This window comes from Ceratotherium simum, chromosome 6 (assembly GCF_057802395.1).
Source record: "Ceratotherium simum simum isolate JZ-2026a chromosome 6, ASM5780239v1, whole genome shotgun sequence".
Lineage (NCBI taxonomy): Eukaryota > Metazoa > Chordata > Mammalia > Perissodactyla > Rhinocerotidae > Ceratotherium > Ceratotherium simum.
In genome coordinates this window covers 60,737,274-60,759,051 of record NC_141905.1, presented here as the reverse complement: position 1 = coordinate 60,759,051, position 21,778 = coordinate 60,737,274, and the positions used below count along the sequence as shown (strand labels likewise).

At 36.7% G+C, this 21,778-nt stretch overlaps 1 protein-coding gene across 3 annotated transcripts in view; it reads left to right on the top strand.

The window, feature by feature from the left end:
• The window catches only part of CHUK (component of inhibitor of nuclear factor kappa B kinase complex), a 34,120-nt gene that overhangs the window by 7,247 nt on the left and 5,095 nt on the right, over positions 1-21,778 (top strand). For all 3 annotated transcript variants that reach the window (XM_087432437.1, XM_004427946.2, XM_087432438.1), the window contains exons 4-18: positions 250-319; positions 930-1,018; positions 2,197-2,286; positions 2,426-2,550; positions 2,740-2,847; positions 3,446-3,581; positions 7,807-8,001; positions 9,191-9,293; positions 12,037-12,160; positions 12,561-12,712; positions 14,374-14,435; positions 15,450-15,559; positions 16,213-16,262; positions 21,139-21,235; positions 21,528-21,675. In XM_087432437.1, coding sequence (XP_087288563.1) covers positions 250-319; positions 930-1,018; positions 2,197-2,286; positions 2,426-2,550; positions 2,740-2,847; positions 3,446-3,581; positions 7,807-8,001; positions 9,191-9,293; positions 12,037-12,160; positions 12,561-12,712; positions 14,374-14,435; positions 15,450-15,559; positions 16,213-16,262; positions 21,139-21,235; positions 21,528-21,675 — 1,659 coding nt within the window. The remainder of the gene's footprint in view (positions 1-249; positions 320-929; positions 1,019-2,196; positions 2,287-2,425; positions 2,551-2,739; positions 2,848-3,445; positions 3,582-7,806; positions 8,002-9,190; positions 9,294-12,036; positions 12,161-12,560; positions 12,713-14,373; positions 14,436-15,449; positions 15,560-16,212; positions 16,263-21,138; positions 21,236-21,527; positions 21,676-21,778) is intronic.

Below are 21,778 nucleotides of genomic sequence, written 5' to 3'. Positions count from 1 at the left end.
GTGTGGGATGCTGCCACAGCATGGCTTGATGTAGGTCTGCACCGGGATCTGAACCCGTGAACCTGAGCCTGCCAAAGCAGAGAGCACGAACGTAACCACTATGCCACTGGGCTGGCCCCCTATATTTTCTTAATCATGACTTATTTTCTTATTTGAATATTCTATTAGAATATAGTGATTAATGTGTTGCTATTATTGCCCAGCAATATTGGCAGTATACATTTTTAGACTTCTTTTTTTTTTTTCCAGCTACTCAACAAACCAGAAAATTGCTGTGGACTTAAAGAAAGCCAGATACTTTCTTTACTGAGTGATATAGGTATGTAATCAATATGAAAATACCATCATAATTTAATGCCCCTTTGGTCTATAAAAGATTCTGTTACTAGTTGGGAATTAAGGAAAATTGCCAATGTACTATACAAAGCATAGATTTTTAACATCTATAAGAAATTATTAGAAAAATTTATTACTGTTGATGCTAAGTTAAAACTAGGATATTTTGTTATTTATTTTTTGGTTTTGGCTAGAAGTCCATTTTTGACTAATAGATGTTCCAATTGCTGACAAAAAAATGGTGTCATTTTTCCTAGGTCATGGAGGCCAAAATCTAGTTGAAGAGGGTGATTTAGGTGGGAGGAAAAGGCTACTAGGGTAAATATAGGGATTTTCTCAATTGCTTGTTCCATTTCTTTTTAATGTTAATTCTCATAAGTTAAATGAGCATGTATTATAATTCTGCAGTACTTGTTTAATGTTACTGGATTTTCTGTGGAGAAGATCTGAACTGCTATAATATCGTTAATTGAGTAGTTATGATGGTTCATATAAGTTTGAGCATCAGGGCACATCTGTACAAAATGTGAGATGAATTTTTTTTTAATTTAGTGTTTTCTATTACTTCAAAATACATTTTAAACTTTATTTAGGGTCTGGAATCCGATATTTGCATGAAAACAAAATTATACATCGTGATCTAAAACCTGAAAACATAGTTCTTCAGGATGTTGGTGGAAAGGTAGGTGAAACCTGAAGAAGTGTTCCATGCCAATGAGTACAGTCTCCCTGATGTAGTTAGTCTTTGAGGTTTGGTGCCCTTCCTGTATACTCACAGCACTCTATACTTTTTCTATCCCAGCCCTCACTACACTGAACTGTGGTTTTGTGTTTAGTTATTGGTCTCCTCTGCTAACACAGTAGCTCCATTAGAGAAGGAACAGCACCTGTCTGGTTCACTTCTGTTTTTCTAGCATAGGATCTAGCAGAGAGTAGGCAGTGAGTAAATAATTTGTTAATCCTTATAAAGCACATCCAAAAAACACACACATCCTGGGTCTGCTTTATTTCAAGAAAAAAAGGTATGTTTACTTAAGTATATTTCTTATTTAAGGAAAAAAGCCTCATTTTCCTCCCCAAAGTCCTAAGTTCCATATTTAATTAAAATTCAAAACCTTGATTTCTCAGATTCCTAAATGAATTATCTTGAGAAGAACCAGAAATTGTGAATTGACTCCTGAAATATTTGTTTTTATCGGAATAATTTGAGAGTTTTCTTGCTGCTAGCACCCAAGTTCCATTCCAATAAAGACGTAAAGCCAAGAGTCTGAACCTTGAATTGGGTTGTGTCCTGTTTAGTTAGTGAAGATGGTGGTCAGCTAGAGGTGATGAAACCTTGATGATGATGCTTCTGTTAGGAGCTCTTCATGTATGCTTGGCACCAACTATCTCTGCTTTTTCTGTGTGTCCAAAGACTTCAGGATATTCTTGAAGTTAGGTGTTTATTCACATTGATCTACTTTAAGATGATATGATGCTTCTTCTAAGTCACACTTACCTTTACCTTGATCCTTAATGGATCAAGCTTATTGTGAATATACCAAAATAAAAATTAATAGCCAATCTATATTTAGTTTTTACCATGTCCCAAGCACTGTGTTAAATTCTTTTCTTTTACTGTTTCACTGAATCGTAATAACAATTCTGTGAAGTAGGGATTGTTAGTATTACTGCTATATGGGAAACTGAGTGAAGGTAAGTAACTTGACCAAGATCACAAGGTTAGTTAAGTGGTAGAGCTCAGGCTTGAAATACGTTTGTGTTACTCCAGAGCCCAAGCTCTTCACCACCAGCCTTAGAAGGACATTGTTGTCTTTCCTTTTCAAAATTCTCAACCATTTAATACTTATTATTTTGCAGATTTTGCATAAAATAATTGATCTGGGATATGCCAAAGATGTTGATCAAGGAAGCCTGTGTACATCTTTTGTGGGAACATTGCAGTATCTGGTAAGACATGTATTATTTCTTTGAATTTAAGGGTACAAGATTCTCGTTCTTATTTCTGAAGGTCATAAATATAGTAGTTCAAAAATAAAGTAGCTTTTCTCTGGTAGTGTTGACGTTTAAAGCGTTTTCCCTTTTTAAGGCCCCAGAACTCTTTGAGAATAAGCCTTACACAGCCACTGTTGATTATTGGAGCTTTGGGACCATGGTGTTTGAATGTATTGCTGGATATAGGCCTTTTTTGCATCATCTGCAGCCGTTTACCTGGTAAGAAATGGAAGAGAAGTTTGTTGTCCTTAATGGGAATGGAAATTTTCAGTTGCCTGCATTCCCCCCACCCCCTTTAAATGGTATAATTGCTTTTTAAACATGTGATTGAATAAAATTAAATGGCAAAAAATCTTAGAGTGTTTATGAGAATCAGGTTGTCAACTGAGGTAGTTTTTGTTTTTGTAGGCATGAGAAGATTAAGAAGAAGGATCCAAAATGTATATTTGCATGTGAAGAGATGACAGGAGAAGTTCAGTTTAGTAGCCATTTACCTCAACCAAATAGCCTTTGTAGGTAAGTATATTTTAGTTGAGGAAGTTCACCTCAGTTTCTTTAGGGTTGTAAAAGTAACAGTAGAGTTGTCTGTTTTAAGTAGCATTATCCAGTAGAACTTTCTGTGATGATAGAAACATTTTATGTCTGTGCTGGCCACATGAAGCTATTGAGCACTTGAAAGGTGGGTAGTGTCACTGATGAACTGAATTTTAAATTTTAATTAACTGAAGGGTACATGCCAATAGCCACTTGTGACTAGTGGCTACCATGTTGGACAGCACAGTTCTGGTGGAAACCAGAATTGCTGCCATTCAACTGGTTGACTTAGGTGCTAAGAAGACTCTGGGATAATGAAGTAAATGGGTGCCTTGGAGAAGGGAACTAGACTCACCTGTTGGAGTTGCCAGTAACTAACTTACATATTTGGGTTTTGGATTGTTTTTTATGGAAAAAAGTTTGTCCCCTGTCATTTTATAAATTATTTTAAAATAAGATACAAAATGGTACAGACAAGTAATGAGAAAGGACATGGACAACCTATAAAATTACCTTTTTTATAACACTGAAGGAAAATTGGAACATAATGATTTTCGCCCTATTTTTGTATGTTTTCTAGTTTAATAGTAGAACCCATGGAACACTGGCTACAGTTGATGCTGAATTGGGATCCTCAGCAGAGAGGAGGACCTGTTGATCTAACTTTGAAGCAGCCAAGATGTTTTTTATTAATGGATCACATTCTGAATTTGAAGGTTAGTTTGAATGGGGTCAACTTCATAAGACTTGCATTGAAGTTAACAAGTTTATTTGGAAAATGAGCATAAATATATTTTAATAATCTTTTCCTGATACTTATTTGAAAAAGACAATTATATTCTTAGAGCTGATGCGTTTTTATTTCTTTAGTAAGCCTTCTCAGTTTTGTTTCTGTGTTGTCTTCGTTGACTACTCCTTTGAAGCATCTTTAGGATTTTCCCTTTTCTCGTACTGGTGCCATTATCACCTCATAAATTTAAGTCAAATCATACTGTATTTGTTTTGGTGAGGAAGGTTTCCTACCCGGCTTTCATGCCTCAATACTTCCTCCCCATCCTACAGTCCATGCAGCATGAACTGCCCATCTCATCTTCTGAAAATGCTTTTTTATTCTCCTGTCCAACAAACTAACATAGTTCTTTCTTGCCTACCAAGTCAAGTCTAAACTGATCTGCTTGGCTTTTTTGGGCTTTCCTAATGCAGGTCTACCCCAACCAAGTGCTTGCCTTGTTACCCTTGACTGCTTCTCTTACCCTTCGCTCGGGACCAGCTTGTCACTGCTCCTTATGCCATCAAGCCCATTATCTATTTTTATTCTTTGACAAGTGCTATCTTTCTACCCAGAATGATCTCTATCTCTGTGTATCTCCTCACCTACACTGGCACATATTCAACTTCCTTTCTCTCCGAATGGTCTCTGCCACACAGTTTGTCATTTAATCTTATTTACTATATTCCCTAATTGTTTCTCATCTTCCACTCATGCGTCCATATAGATTATCTTCTTCAATGCTGGGTTCGTTTTTACTACTTTTATTAACAATCACCCACCCTACCACCATGCCACCCCTACCCCAGCAATCTGTATAAAGCAGGGATGTACCAGGTTCTCAGTAAATATTCACTGATATGAACGAGAGGTTCTATTATGCTGTATACCCAGAAACAACTCTCATCTGTTGTCTTTTCCATATTGATTGCTTGTAGTAGATACGGTTTCTAAAATTGAAATGAGAAAGTATAATCATATAAGGTTTTGCTCTAATCTTGGCATACTTTATTAAATGGGAACTTGAGGCTGTATTGATGTCGTTCTTGGCTAACACTGAAAAGATATCTGGCTTCTTGATTTGGTTTTCTTCCACTGTGACAAGGAATAAATCATCCCTCAATGTGTCAGCCAAACAGGACTTGGTGACACCTTTTAGTTCTTTGTTGCCTCCAAAAATTTTTGGTTGTTTATCTCGGATTTTTTTCAGACTTGTCATGGTAATTGTAGCGTCGTTACTGCTTTGAAGGAGTCTGTGAGCATCTGCTTGTCATAGGGCATGGGGAAAGAGTCTTCGTTATGTGTTTTGTGGTCTATAGATTTTAGTAACAGTTTGTGGCACCGCTGTTTACCTATCTGTGAATCTGGACAAATGTATTTATTTATTTATCTTTTTTTCTTTTTAGCTCAAGTACAAGTAATATGTTCTTTAAAGGATCAATATTATTGTGAGGTTGTGCAGAATAAGGTATCTGTAGGGTACTATTCATAGTAGTTCAGGGATGCTTCCTAGGCATGATAATAGGACTGAATTTTGAAGGATAAGTAAGAGTTAATCAGGGGAATGGGCAAGGGGGAATGATTTACAGGTGGGAGACTGTCATGAACACAGAAGCCTGAAATACTTGGTATCATTGTAGGATATGTTTCTAAGGTGTTTATTATATTGTTTGGGGAGGGAATGATGTCTGTTTGATTTTCATTTAAAAAAGAAATCAACAAAACAGTTACTGAAATATTTCTTTCCCTTAAAAAAAACAGTGTAGAGAGTCTGATTGCATATTTTTCCAATTATTTATTATGAAAAACTGTAAATATGTAGAAAACTTGAAAAAGTATACTGAACTTGCCACTGAAGATAATGGTGAAACAGGAGTATTGAATTAATCCTTTTTTGCCTCCTCGTTCATGACCTTAAGTGTAACTATATCCTAAGAGTCACTCCTTGGTTTTCTCTTTTTCCATAGTAGTTTTCTTCCTTTTCTTTGGCAGTCTCTTCAGTTGTATAACTTTAACTATAACCTAGATACGGATGACTCCCAAATTTATCTCCTCCTTTGTGACTTTTCTGCAGAGTATTTATAACTGCCATATAACTATACCTGGTGACCCCATTGGCACCCAAGACTTAATTTATTAAATACTGAACACATTTGCTCCATTAAATCCACTTCTGCAGCTTTTCCTGTGCCTGTTACTTGCACTATCGCCTTTCCACCTACCTGGGTGAGAAACTTTGACTATCTGACTATTCCTTCTCCTTCAATCTACATATCCAAATTATTTTGTCAGATTTATCTGTTGAATGTTTTAACAATTCAGATTCTCAATTTAGAAAGCCTTCCATAGTTCCTTTTTGCTTGTTGAATAAAGTCCAAACCCTTACACTGGTATTCAGAATCTATCTTGTTTTTTTTTCATCCTACACTTCCAGCTTTATCTCCTATTATGCCCTAAGGGGGCATCATCATTTTATGTACATTTGAACTGGATTACTTATATCCTCTGATTATGCTCATTTCTTTCTACCCCTCTGCCTCTGCCTGCCTAGTTGTTTTCTGCCTAGAAGAACCTTTCTTCTTTCATTCTTTTCTTGTTCTAATCCTTTTTCTTTTTCAAAGTTTAGCTCAAATAGTGCCTCCTTATAAAGCACCCCTTTCCTCCCACCAAGTAGTCTCCTTTGGAATCTGCACGATACATTATTATAGTACCTATTGCATTTTGCCTTGTGTTTTAGTTCTCTTAATGTTTCTTAATATCTTCTATTTGCCTATTATCCTATGGAGGGCAAGGATCATAAATTACTCAATTTGCATACCCACTACCACCACAACACACTCAATAGTATGTACCACAGTAGGCACTCATTAAATATTTGAGTGAACAAAAAGTTTAATTGAAGTTGTATTTCCTCTCCCTTTCTTTTGCTTCCTTTTGGCTCAGCTTTGGTAGTGGGATGCCATGATCACGTACCCCAGTTTGACATATACTTGTGTAAAAGTAAATGTCTACCTTAGGATTTTCATCCTAAGTTTCTGCTGTTGCTATTAGTGGCAGGTGTCATAGTGTGAAATCTGCCTAGACTGGGAAGGAATGGAAGGTCTCACTTGGTATACTTGTATTGTAAATCCGTGTCAACTTGAAGATTCCCTTCTCATCCCCCCACCTTTTTTAAACATAAAAGATTGTCGTATATTAAAGGAAAGTTAATGCTTTACTTGTGTAGTAAGCATTTCCAGCAGAGATAGTTTTAATCATTTGCATGTAATGATGTAAGGCATTGGAGAAACATAAGTATTAATTTTGTATGGCTTATCTAAGGACAGTGGAAGGAAAAGAATTTAAAATCATGTTGTGTTCAAAAGACTGACCTCTAACTCTGTGGCTGTCCTTAGTTACCTGGGTAGAGCCCTACCTAACTCAGTCTCATACTCAGGTGGCCTGTAAATAGGCTGCTTTCGGTGAGGCTTTAGGTGAGAGTAATAAGACTGTTTTCTTATCTAACTTTGGGCTCTTAGGCAGATCAATGCTCTGAGATTTGGTTGCCGTATCTGAAAAATGAGGATAACAATGCTTTTTCCTGTTTAAAGAGAGGCCTTGCTTTCCTATCACATGATTATTTCTTGAGATGATCTAAGAAGTCAGACAGATATGAGTTCAGATCTAAGCTCTACCAGTTATCAGCCATGTGATCCCTAACAAGTTAATGTCTCAGAACTCTGATTTCTCTCTTTGCCAAAATAGACATTAGAAGATCTAATTAACAGGGTGTTATGTGAAAGCACCTAACTCTGTGGTTGGCATATATTAGGCACTTCATAAATGGGAACCTTTACTTCCAGGTCTGTGATATGTTTCTCAGAATAAATAAGTGTTGCCTTTTTAAATTGGGGTTTTTATTTCTTGATTTTGTGCATCCTTAGAACTAGAAAGAATAACCTTTGAAACTCTGTTCCTTGGAAATAACATCTGTTGTGGTAGAAAAGCAAACTCTGCTCTTCATTTTTCAGAATATTATTTTATAATTATAGAAGATCTCATCTTGGAAAATGATTAAACCTTGTTTAGTGCAGAGATAATGCCTTTTGCTCATATACCCTTTAGTATCTAGCACTGACTCTTTTATGTAGCAAATGATCCATAATCATTTCTCTTTTTTCTTATTTATACAGATAGTACACATCCTAAATATGACTTCTGCAAAGATAATTTCTTTTCTGTTACCACCCGATGAAAGTCTTCATTCACTGCAGTCTCGTATTGAGCGTGAAACTGGAATAAATACTGGTTCTCAAGAGCTTCTTTCAGAGACAGGAATTTCTCTGGATCCTCGGAAACCAGCCTCTCAATGTGTTCTAGATGGAGTGGTAAGAGAATTCTCATATACCTAGAGTATAAGAAATCTGTTTGCATAGAGGGAGTGCATGCCCTGCATTTTTTGATGCGTACTTGGAATCCCTTGGGGGGTGGTGCACATCTTATGATTCTTCTTTTAGTTTTATCTTACTGATTAGTCTTATCATTGCTTTGCAAGGTGAACAAGGAAAAAATGAAACATTTGTTGTTTTAAACTTTGTATGACTTTCTCTTTCGTGCTAGTTCTCTCCTGCCTCTTTCTTTCCCTTTTTGTTCTTAAATCCTAGAACCTTCAAATTAGACCAGTAGTCTCATAGGTCCTGCCAGAGGTAGATGGCTGGTAAAATATGATTGTGGTCATGACTCTTTTTTCTTTTTCTTTCTTTCTTTTTTTTTTTTTTTGTGAGGAAGATCAGCCTTGAGCTAACGTCCATGCTAATCCTCCTCTTTTTGCTGAGGAAGACCGGCTCTGAGCTAACATCTCTTCCCAATCCTCCTCCTTTTTTTTCCCTAAAGCCCCAGTAGATAGTTGTATGTCATAGTTGCACATCCTTCTAGTTGCTGTATGTGGGACGCGGCCTCAGCATGGCCGGAGAAGTGGTGCATCGGTGCGCGCCCGGGATCCAAATCCGGGTTGCCAGTAGCGGAGCGCGCGCACTTAACTACTAAGCCACAGGGCTGGCCCCATAAATCAATTTTAAAACACTTTCCCTTCAGTAAAATCCTTCATGTCCATTAACTGTTAATTTCCATTTTGCTCGCCCCAGGCAACAAATTTACTTTCTATCTCTATAGATTTGCCTTTTCTGAACGTTTCCTGTAAATGAAATCATACAATCTGTAGTCTCGTGTCTGACTTCTTTCACTTAGCATTATGTTTTTGAGGTTCATTCATATCATAGCATGTATCAGTACTTCATTCCGTTTGATTACTGAAAATTATTCGCATTGTATGGATATATATTGTTATGACTTTTTGCTTTTGTCCTTTTGAGTCTGGTGATTGTTTTTCACTTTAGCTCATACTACAGTTATTTATTTATTTTTCCTAAATAAAAGTTTAGACCTTAAATCTATAAGATGTATGCTAATGAACATTGACTTCATTCATTTGCATTTCATAGTAGGAAATCTGATGCTTAAGTGCTTGGAGAACCTAGAATTTTCGAAGGTCTTTTTTTTTAATTGTTTCTTTTTCAGAGAGGCTGTGATAGCTATATGGTTTATTTGTTTGATAAAAGTAAGACTGTATATGAAGGACCATTTGCTTCCAGAAGTTTATCTGACTGTGTAAATTATATTGGTAAGTATAGTCAATTTACTGACTGAGCTTTAAACCTGAAATAATTTTGACTCCACATGATTACTAGAAATGGTCTTTTGATGTTCCTGTTCTGTGTCTCATACTTGAGGTTTCTATATGTGGTGAAAAATGGATTTATATAGTTTGGAAGGTGAAAAGGTAGATTTTAAATCACTACCAGATCCCTCATTTGGGAGAAAACTTACTTTCCTGAGGGTCGGGCTCTCACAGAAGAATGAATCTCCACTGTTAATTAAGTCTACATTTTAGTTGCTTCTTCATTATTTAACCATGTTCAGATATTTCATCTTATCCCATGAATACTGCTTAATGTTCAAATGTTTTCATTTATCCTGTGAGACTTATTCTTTTCTTTCGAAGAAGTTAAGTGATCAATTTCTGTCTACCCCAAACTAAAATCAAGCGCAAAATTGTAAAATCAAGAACAGAATTGAGGGTCAGCCCCCATGGCCTAGTGGTTAAGTTCGGCGGGCTCTGCTTTGGCAGCCTGTGTTCAGTTCCTGGGCGTGGACCTACCCCACTTGTCTGTCAGTGGCCATGTTGTTGCAGCAGCCCACATACGAAATAGAGGAAGATTGGCAACCAATGTTAGCTCAGGGTGAATCTTCCTCAGCAAAAAAATAAAATAAAAAACAACCCACAATTGAGCATAAGGGCTAAAATTATGTAATCTTTCCTCTCTGTTACCTTTTTATTAGTTTTTTTTAAGAACAGTTTTAGATTTACTGAAAAATTGAGCAGATAGTACAGAGTTCTCATGTTACTCCCCTCCCCCCACATATATAGTTTCCCTTAACATCTTACATTTGTATGGTACATTTGTTACAATTAATGAACCAATATATTATTATTAACTAAAGTCCATACTTTATTCAGATTTTCTTAGTTTTTATCTGGTGTCCTTTTTCTGTTTCAGGATACCCCATTACATTTAGTTGTCATGTCTCCTTAGGCTCCTCTTGGCTTTGACAGTTTCTCAGACTTTCCTTAAAGGCTTTATGATGACCTTGACAGTTTTGAGGAGTACTGGTCAAGTAGTTTGTAGGATGCCCCTCTGTTCCAATTTGTCTGATTTTTTTTTTTCTCGTGATTAGGTTAGGATTATGGGTTTTGAGAGAAAGATCACAGAAGTAAAGTGCCCTTTTCACACAGTATATAAAGGGTACATACTGTCAGCATGATTTATGACTGTTGGTGTTGACCTTAATCACCTGGCTGAAGTAGTGTTTGTCAGGTTTCTCCACTGTAAAGTTTAGGTCTTTTTCCCCCCTTTCCATACTGTACTATTTGGAAGGAAATCACTATGCAGAACCCACGCTTAAGGAGTAGGGAGTTATGTTCTCCTTCCTTTCGGGTAGAGTATCTATATAATTTATTTGGAATTCTGCACACGAGATCTATCTCTTCTCTCTCATTAATTAATTTATTCAACCATTCTATCAATATGGATTCATAGATATTTATTTTATACTTTGGATTATAATCTAATACTAGTTTATTTTGTTGTTCAAATCCTTGCAGCTTTGGCCATTAGGAGCTCTTTCCGTTGGCTTCCTGTGCTGCTTTTACTTGCTCTATCATTGAGAGGGTTTTGTTTTGCTTTTAGCACTTCCTTTCTTTCTGGCACTACAAGGGGCTCCAGGCCCATCTTGTATATTTCCTGCTCCAGTCCTAGAATCAGCCATTTCTCCAAGGAGTCCTGGTTCCTTTAATTGAAGAATAGTATTAGAAACCAAATCTGGACACTAGGTGTGCTTCCTGCTACTGGGGTATCATTTCTTAGGCCTTTTCAGACTTTATTTTTTAAAGTATATGATTTTTTTTTTTTTTTTGGTCTATTATAGGAAGCCTCCGGAGTAAGTGTAGGTATATAAGAATAGAAGAAAGGTTAATTGAGGCTAGTAATAATTATTAGGGGAGGCAAAGATTTTTCCAGATACAAAGCTTTATTTTGTTAAAATCTGCTTCAGATAATGTGTTTTCTCAATATGAACCCTAATATAGCAACCTTTCTCTGAAGGTTTTCATTGGAAAAAAGTAACAAAGAATATAATTGCTACCTTAAAATATAGGATGAATCTCTTTCAATCTTGGAGAATTTCATAATGTTAAAATGGAATTTCATTGAACTTAACACATACCTTCCATGGTTTTAGAAAGTAGCATTCCCTTTACCAAAGAAAGGGTAAGAGATAATCATAAATAGATAATTTCATAAGTCTGGCATTGAAGAAAGCATAATTTATTAGAATTCCATTTAGCCTGTATGTTTTCCTGAAGCTGGTTGGTAGTCCAGGAGATGAAGCTTATTATTCAGAGGCAGGAAAGACGGTGGCAGATTGTGAAGGAGATGGGACTTGATTTAGAACTTGAAAGAAATAATTTGGATTATTGTAGAGAAAATAAGAGTATTCCAAGTTGTAGAGAAGCAAGGGAAAAAAAAAGACAAGATACAGGAATAATAGCAAGCTTTGTGATTATGTAGTGATTATGTCTTATTCATTTTTATTTCCCCTTGTATCTGGAGCAGGGCTTTTGTGGTGCAGGTGCTCAGTAAACCTATATTGAACTGAAACAGTAACAAGTGGTTCTTTTTAGCATCAGTTTCCAGCATCTATTGCAATGATATTTGTGTGGACAGGAAATCACAAAGAATGATAAATGAACTCTAAAATCTTAAAAAGTAACTCCCCTGTCCTTTTTCCCATCGTCTTACATATAGTACAGGACAGCAAAATACAGCTTCCAATTATACAGCTGCGTAAAGTATGGGCTGAAGCAGTGCACTATGTGTCTGGGCTAAAAGAAGACTACAGCAGGCTCTTTCAGGGACAAAGAGCAGCAATGTAAGTGGATTCTGTTGTTTATAGGCACAATGTCAAGTGCATTAATGCTCGAGAATTAATCTTGCCAGTTTTCACTAATCAGTATTCCACGCAATACTAAAATACTGGGCCAGTTTGAAATGTAATATTCTGATAAGACTTGTAGAATTCTTACTAACGGTCTGAAACCATCCAATTGCAATGGCTTGAGAGTAGTTCCTGAATGGTTCTAGAGTAAGAAGATTGTTTTATCATAGAATATCACAGGCAGGAAGTCTTTAGAGACCAGATTTTAGAGATCAGCTGTTTCTCATAGATTGATAATAGAAACTTAGGCTTTGGGCTTATGGCAATTTAAGATTTTAAATTTTTGTCCAGTATTTCTGAAATGCTAATATCTTTTTTTGTTGTTATGGTTTAGGTTAAGTCTTCTTAGATATAATGCTAACTTGACAAAAATGAAGAACACTTTGATCTCAGCATCTCAGCAACTGAAAGCTAAATTGGAGTTTTTCCACAAAAGCATTCAGCTTGACTTGGAAAGATATAGTGAGCAGATGACTTATGGGATATGTAAGTGTTTGAGTAATATATTCTAGTCTCTGGAAGCCATCTGCGATTTTGCCTTCTTGTCTCATAGGCAGATGTTTCACGTACATTCACATTAGAACAAGAGACAGGACATCTCAAATCATCATAAACCATTTTTGTTTTGAATGTTAGCGCTCTCTCTTTTTTTTAACCTTTAGTTGAGCCACTTTACAGGGATTTTTTTTCCCCCACTATTGGGCTAAAATTGTTCAACTCCAGAAAAATACAAAAGTGATACAAGAATTTGTGATTTTCAAACCTCATTTTTAAAATAGATACAAAGTCTGTATTGGGGTGACTTCTTACCCAGGGAAGTGTCTTAAATTACTTATCTTTCTGTAAATAATAACACAAATAATTCCAGGGTTTTTTTCTAAACCACCTACTGTGGAGTCCCACTGTGTTTTTATTGTACACAGCTTTCAATTTTTCAGTATTTGACTCCAAGCTTATTCCCCTTCAGATATACTAAGGAAATATAAAAAGCAGAGTTCAAATTCAAATAATAAACTGAAGGGGTCACCATCAGCATTTCTGTTTTCTTTCATGAAACAATCCTTTTTTGGGAAACAAATCCTGTGTTTGTATACTTGTCCTGAGCAAGATATGTATATCTCAGAATAAATGATTAGCAGTGTCCAGTTGGGTGAGTAAGTTTACACACTAGAGCTGGTTCTGTGATTGATGTTTTATTTGTGTATTATAGGCATTCTGGTGAATAGCAAAACATTATAATTATTTCGTCAAATTATCCTTGGTTTGGCTTGCCAGTTTTATATCTTATATAACTTTAAAAAAATGAGGTATACTTTTGTGTGCTGATATTAAAAGATCACCTGGGTCTTTAATGGCAGCAGTGTTTTAAGTTGGGGGAAAAAGCAAAGAAAGAAAAGTATGGATAGGTGGTCTCTCTTGTGAGGGAAAAGGGTATGTGTCTATGTAACAAATGATTAATGATAAGATCCCTTAGGGTGGAGGGGAGGAAGAGAGTCTTTTGTTTTTATATCCTTTCATAGTGTCTAATGTTTTTAAAAAAATCATGTTCCTGTATTACTTAAAAATTTTTTTTAAGAGAAAACCATCTGTATTAGTTTCCTAGGGCTGCCATAACAAATTACCATAAACTGGGTGGCTTAAAACAAGAGAAATTTATAATCTTATAGTTCCAGAGGCTAGAAGTCCAAAATCAAGGTGTTGGCACCTTGATCCCTCTGAATCTGTGGAGGAGAGTCCTTCCTGGCCTCTTCATAGCTTCTGGTGGTTTGCCAGCAATCCTTGGCGCTCCTTGGCTTGCAGCTGCAGCACTTTAATCTCGGCCTCCGTCATCAAATGCTACTCTCCCCTGATGTCTGTGTCTTTGTGTCTCTTCTCCTCTTCTTATTAGGACCCTAGTCAGACTAGGTTAAGGGGCCTCCCTACTCCAGTATGACCTCATCTTAACTTAGCTAATTGCATCTGCAAAGACCCTATTTCCAAATAAGGTCACATTTTGAGTTACTGTGGGTTAGGACTTCAACATATCTTTTGAGGGGACATTTTGACCGATAACACCATTTTTGATGTTGCTGAGGTAAGAAGGTGGGCAGGTTAGTAATTAAAGCTGTGGCTATTTCTGAGATAACCAATTTAGACTTTTTTTTTAGCTTCAGAAAAAATGTTAAAAGCTTGGAAGGAAATGGAAGAAAAGGCTATCCATTATGCTGAGGTAAAATCACTGAGCTCATTCTGTGTGCTTATTCATTCCTGAGTCTGCCTTAGAAATTATCTTTGGTTTTGATATGTAGAGTATTTTTCATGTCATTCCTGAATATGCTGAGTCATGTCAATCCTGAGTATGCTTTGTGTATATAGAGGGAGGTGCCATAGTGGATAAAAACAAGGGCTTTGGGCAAATGAGAGTAAACTGAAGTCTCACTAAGCTTCAGTTTCCATATTATATTATGGGACTGTACCTTTTTTAGTACGGTTATGCAGATTAAATGAGAGTAAATAATAAATGGTAGTTATCATTGTTACTGTTATAACTGTTGAGATAGAGTGGCTGCACGTCCTGGTTTACCTGGGACAGTCTTAGTTTATATCTGTCTTGCCATAATTCTCAATAGTACTTCCTTTAACTCTCAAAATTATGCTGTTTTGACAATAAATTATATGGTCACCGTAGGTATAGATTATTCTATAGGTGGCAGATTCCTTCCTTACCATGTACATCTGTCCATAGTCCCACTAAATTGTTGTTCTCCTTGATATCAGTACTTACCCTGAGGACAGGGGTGGGGCAGTTGGTATCCTGGGGTGGGAAATCCAGTGTCTGTCTTTCTGCATCCTTATTTAAGGCAGTCAGGAACAAGAGGCAATGAAAACCATAGAGCTGAAAACCACAGGGTAATGAAAACCATAACAATGGTTTTGGTGGCCACTTTTTCTCTGTCTTGTTAGTGACACTTCTATCTTTTTGCTTCTCAGGAGGAGAAAGCAAATGCTAGTAGTTTCCTCTTGTCAAGAGAGAAAAGAGAGAAGCATAGGAATAAGTATGTTCTCATGTGAAAGATTAAGTGTCAGAATCTGAAAGATAAAAAGGCTTGAACAAAATCAGTGTTTCATCTTAAATCATTTAGTTCTCCTACTGTAGCAGCAAGTCATTCTCTCAGTTCTGAGTTCTTTTCTGTGTTGTCTGGTGGTGAGCTTGTCACTTCCTTTGTGTTTCATCATATTTTAGGTGGGTATCATTGGATACCTGGAGGATCAGATCATGTCCCTGCACACTGAAATCATGGAGCTACAGAAGAGCCCTTATGGAAGACGTCAGGGAGACTTGATGGAATCTCTGTAAGGATGTGCTCATGTTGTTGGTATTGGTGTCTATAAGTTTTGTAGCAGGTTGTTCTTTCTGCATACATCTGGCAGATTAAGCCTGTATGTCGTTCTTTTCTATAGTTTTCCTTTCCTCAAATACATCGGCATCATATGTAAAAAAGGAAGTTTTTTCTTAGTCACAGGAAATTTTGGAAATAACTCTTTGGGTTGACTTTTGCTTTTTGAATCAAAGCATCTTTTCATGTGAGTGTTAAAAAGAGTTTTTAAAGTATTCTGAGTTACAAGCAATTTCCACGCTTACCAAACTTCTGGTCCAAGATATTGTGTATTAAATACTCTAAATGAGGTTAACTTCCTAAGTGTTTGGATTAGAAACTTCAGATTTTTTCTTTAGTCACAGGCCATAATTTTTGCCCATTTAAGTGTTTCTGGTGCAAGGATGTTGTATATGTGGTAGTAGATCAGAGCAGATATGAAGTATATTCAACTTTGCATTTTAAGGTCTTGCTTATTACTCAACAAAATGCTCTGTAAAATATTCGTTGGCAAATGTACTTTAAAATGGAATCATTACTCTATTCAAATAATGTTATTCATTTCAAGTTGTGGATTATTAGAGTCATTAAATTATCTTCACATATGGAAGCATTTTTTCTCTTTCATAGGGAACAGCGTGCTATCGATCTATATAAGCAGTTAAAGCACAGACCTTCAGGTAAGACACTTTTATCACAGTACACAAAGGCATTTTAGGAAACCATCACTAGCTTAAGAAATCCAAGGGATTGGATTTTAAACAAGCTGCAGAATAAATTCCAGTTTTGGTATTGCCATTGAGATGTTTATGGTACAACAGCTGTTTGTGGGAATTTAAGATATTAGAAACGCAAAGTAATAAGAAAATTGAGATGGAAAAATTTTAAAAGGGAAGTGAAAGGAAGGAATGAAAAAGAAAAAAGGAACTCAAAGAAGGGGAAGAGGAAGCAAGAAAATGTGTGGAAAGATGGAAAAAATAAATGCTGCTTAAGATTATAGAGGTTGGAAAGAATTTGACTTGGGTTCAGGTGTGGAATGGTCAGAGGGAAGGCCCATGTGCTAGGCCAGAGCAATTTACCTTGAAAATGATGCATTCATCTGCACTGGTCACTGATTACTTGTTTCCTTCACAAAACAATTCCTGTTGAACATCTGCTAAATGCAGAGCATCGTCTGCTGGAAAGACCACTGGATTGGGAATTGGAAGGCTTAAATTCTAGATTGGGCACTTTACTGACCAAGTGACCTCGGGCAAATCACCTAATCTCCCTATATCTCATTTCTCTCTTCTGCAAAATGGGATTGAAACCTAGCTTTCCTAACTCAGTGAGTGTGCTTGGCAGTGTATTTCAGAGCATGTTTGTGAAAATGCTTTGAAAACTATAAAGTATTGTGTACGTGCAAGATATTATCCTTCAGTTAAAAACTGATTTGTTTTGAAGGGTTACAGAATAAATAAAAGGTGAAGTCTGTGCTCTAATTTGCTATATACCTAAATTGTAAAAAAGATAAGTTTTACACTTTAAAATTTGCAAATATATGCAAATTACTATACATGTGAAATTGTATTTAACAAATAACATGATCTCTTCTACATTGGTTTTTATTGTAGTGGAATTTTTTCAGTTTGTTTCTACAAACATTTGTGAGGTATTTATAAGATAGGCACCTAACCCTGACTGGCAGTCAGGGATGGTTAGAGGAGGTTCCTGCAGGAGATGACATCTGAAATGAGCCTTAAAGGATAAGTAGCAGTAACTGGGAGAAAGGAGATGGGCTCTTGTGTATATGAGTATAGTTGGTAAAGACATGTACGTGTAGCGCTTAGCATGTTTGAGGAAATGCAGTGTGACTGGAGTGTAGAGTTTCAGGAGGAGAGCAGTGTGGCTGGATCATAAAGAATCTGGTATGTCATGGTAATGAGTTTGGATTTCATCATGATGGCAAGGAGAAACCCTAAAAAGTTTTCAGCAGGGGAATGGCATGATCAGATTAGCATTTTAGAAATACTGCTCTAGTACCATTGTGGATAATGGATTAAAGTGTGGCTAGGCTAGAGACAGGGACGTTAGTTATGAGGTTGTTGAAATAAGCATAGCTCAGTACATAGTGGGCCATGAGCTAAGACGGAGAGCCTGAACTGTGGCAGTGGGGTGAAAAGGAGAGTAAGGGCAAGAGAGATATTTAGAAGGTAAAACTGATAGTGTTGGGTGATGGATTGAATGTGAGTGGCTGGAGATAGAGTAGGTAGTCATGGATGCCTCCCAAGTTTCTGGCTAGGGCAGCTGGGTACATTATACTTTTCACCACCATGCATTCAGGGTGGAAAAAAAAAAAAAGCCAGTTTCACTTAAGAGTCCTTGATAAAGCAGTAAAAATTTTATTTAAATCTCCACCCTCAAGTACATGTCTTTTTCATATTCTGTGTGATGAAGTGGGAAGTACTTATAAAGTGCTTCTGCTACCTACTGCAGTATGATGGTTGTCTTACGGAAAACCACTTTAGCGGTTGTTTACCTTGCTTGTTGACTGGCCTCTTATTTAATGGAACACCATTTTTACTTGAAAGAAAGACTGTCTGACAAACTATGATTATTCAGATTTGGGTATGTGGCAGATATTTTCTCAAAAATTAATGAAGCATGCCTGTCACTCTAAGGACAAAAAACAACAGTATTTGTTGTCAATCATAACATTACATGTTTGAAGCAAAAAATTAGAGTTTGGGAAAACTTGTATCCATCAACTGAAATTTGTCAACTTCTCAATCCTTAAAGACTTTTCTGATGAGATCGGTGGTGATATTAAAAAGATCTGCAAAATTGTGAAACAATTGCCAGTTTTCTCACTAAAATTTTTTTGTTTTAGAAAATATAGTTATTTTTAATAAAAATATGTTAACAGGTAATGAGTTTGTTGTTAGTTTTAAATGAATAAATAAATATTTATAAATTTTTCAGTTTAATTACTAAAAAACTCTTTGGGGTTCTTAAGAATTTTTGAGTGTAAAGGAGTCTTGAGACCAAAAAGTTTGAGAACTGTTTATCTAGGCTATTCTTTTCAGAAGCTTGGCTGTTAAGGAAAGAAGAGAGGTGAGCGTTTAGGAGGAGATGTAGAATAAGGGAGGTCAATTTTCAGAAGGAAGACTTGAGTGTATTTATGTGCTCGGGATCAAAAGCCATGGAGAGGGAGGTCCCTGAACAGCTTGAGAGGCTGACTCCAGAGAATAGTGGGAGAGATTAGGCTTGTGGCCACTGGTATTGGAGGGAGGATAGGTGTGGAAACAGACACTTGTGGGCGTAGGGGTTGCAAGGTGAGCGTCTTACTGCTTTATGGCCTCCTATCCTGAAGTAAGAAGCAGGGTTAACTATAATGGAAGAGGTGATAACTTCATAGATTTAAGGAGTATGCTTAAAGATTTTTAAAAGCTGGTATGTTGCTGACCCAGAACATTTATTAAGACTCCAGAGCAGAAGTGAAAACCTGTGAATCAGTAGTGACAACAGAGTGCATGGTCATATAATTTTTTTTGTTGGTAGTATTTAGTAGCTTGGATATAGGAACTGATAGAGCAGATGGTTAGACTGATCCAGGGTTAGGATTTTGCTCGTAGAATAAGAGGACAGAAAAGTCGAAGATATTCACAAAAAGTGATGGATGTGGTAGAAGTTGTAGGTAGAGTAAAATATTGAAATTTAAGATTTCAACTAGAGCAAGTCTAATTCTTTTTTGTTTTTCTTTAATCAATATTCATTACTCCCAGTCTTCTGGCCAGTGAATCAGATATTGCAGATGAAGATACACAAAAGTCCATCCATTGACTCAGTCAAATTAACTTTCCACAGTCAAGGACAGCATTTGTTTGGATTATTTTTATAAAAACTTTGCAGTATCCATGTCAGCATGTCAGCATATCATGGGGCCTAGGAATAAATTTTCTATCCAGGTATCTTCTTTGAAATGATAGTCACCTTGACTGATAAACTAGTTGTTAACAAGAAATTTTGTGTATTGTTACAGCTTATATAATTACACTTCATATATAGTCTCTGGTGTCCTTTCTAGCTTAGAGTTGACTTGAGACTCTTGTTCAGCTGAAAATGGTGAAAACCAACTTTCTTCATTCTCTATGTGGAGAAGGTTAAAGTTCTGAAGTCTTGGACCATCTAAAAGAGCTAGTTATATGGGAAAGCTGTTGGGCCTGGTCTGTGGGATTTAGGAGGGGGAGTGCTGTTTGGAGAGGAGCCTTTTTGGAGCCTCTATCTGGTTGTTGAAGAAGAGACAAAGAGAGAAATGTATGGAGAATAAAGTTGAGCTGGGGAAAGGTCTTTGCAGTGATAACAAAGAACACTGAAATTTTTTTAAATACTCTTTTCATAGTAAAATGTGGGTAACAACAATAGCCATCTCATAGGACTCCTGTAAGGGTTAAATGAGAAAACTGCAATAATCTTATTTTTGCATTTGAGATCAGTTATTTCCCAAGGAAATAGCAGCATGACCCATGAGCAATCTTCCAGTTTTTTAAAAGTTAAATAGCCATTTTCTGAAATGTAACAATTAATGCTAGTTTTTTTTTTTTTTTTTAATTGAAGTAGCATCTACTATAAACTGTAGAACTCACTGTGACCACACAACCTTCCCATTTGAGGACATATGTCAGCTGCCAGTTTGCTTTAAGATGTCATACTACTTTCAAACTGAACTTTGAGGGTGTCTAGAGGTCCTTTTATTAGTGCATCAGTCAGCTTTTTTCAGAGTTTTCATGGGCTATAAACAGATGGATAAACATGAAATGCCAAGCAACCTAGTTGAGGCAAGGGCCTCCTTCTTTGAGGCAAAGTTTGATGAATTGTCCTACTGTTTCTAAATAAGTGATGGTAATCATCCAAGAAAAATTGATATGTTGGCCAGAACGCTGCATATGTATCTAGGGCTTGGGTTAGTATGGATTACAGCCAGCCAAGACTATTCTTGAAAACAGGCAACTAGTGGGCCGGCCCTGTGGCTTAGTGGTTAGGTGCGCGCACTCCGCTTCTGGCGGCCCGGGTTCGGATCCCAGGCGCGCACCGACGCACCACTTCTCTGGCATAGGCCGTGTCCCACATACAGCAACTAGAAGGATGTGCAACTATGACATACAACTATCTACTGGGGCTTTGGGGGAAAAAAAAAAGGAGGAGGATTGGCAATAGATGTTAGCTCAGAGCCGGTCTTCCTCAGCAAAAAGAGGAGGATTAGCATGGATGTTAGCTCAGGGCTGATCTTCCTCACAAAAAAAAAAAAAAAAAAAAACAGGCAACTAGGGTCTCTGAAGATTCAGTGATAAATTTATATATACATTATACACATACAAACATATAACATTGTTTTTAGATATATAATTATAATTTATTTATATATATAATCTTAAAATCTTTCATCTTAATCCAATTTTGAATTTAAATGGAGATGTGTATTAATTAAAACTAGTTTCAGATTTTTAGGAATTTTTTGTTTGGAGGCTATGTTTATGCAGAGGAGAGGTTCTGCCTACTGACTGAGGTATTTTATAGATCACTCCTACAGCGACAGCACAGAGATGGTGAAGATCATTGTGCATACTGTGCAGAGTCAGGACCGGGTTCTCAAGGAGCTGTTTGGTCATCTGAGGTAGAAAAATTGTTTTATTTCCTACTGAAAAGCCAGGGTATTTTTATCATGTTCCTTTCAAAGTGTAATACGCCTTTTTGGTAAATATGCTAGACCCAGGAAGAGTTCTGGTAGTACCCTGGGTAGCTTGACCACAGTTGCATGCATGTATGTGTCCTGTTTGGGTGACTGCTTTGGAGATCATTCATTAAATCTGAAGCTGATTGTGGTTCGTTTCCTCAGCAGGGTTTGGGAGTATGGTGTACTGTCTTGGGGGATGTTTAAGTATCTGACACTGATTTAATCTCTCCAGCAAGTTGTTGGGCTGTAAGCAGAAGATTATCGATCTACTGCCCAAGGTGGAAATGGCCCTCAGTAACATCAAAGAAGCTGACAATACTGTCATGTTTATGCAGGGAAAGAGGCAGAAAGAAATATGGCATCTCCTTAAAATTGCCTGTGTAAGTAACTATTAATGAATTATTCATGTGACATTGATTTGCTGTTATGACCTAGAAAAGGGATTTTTATGAGCATGATCTGGGTCCTCCTGAAGACGTGTAT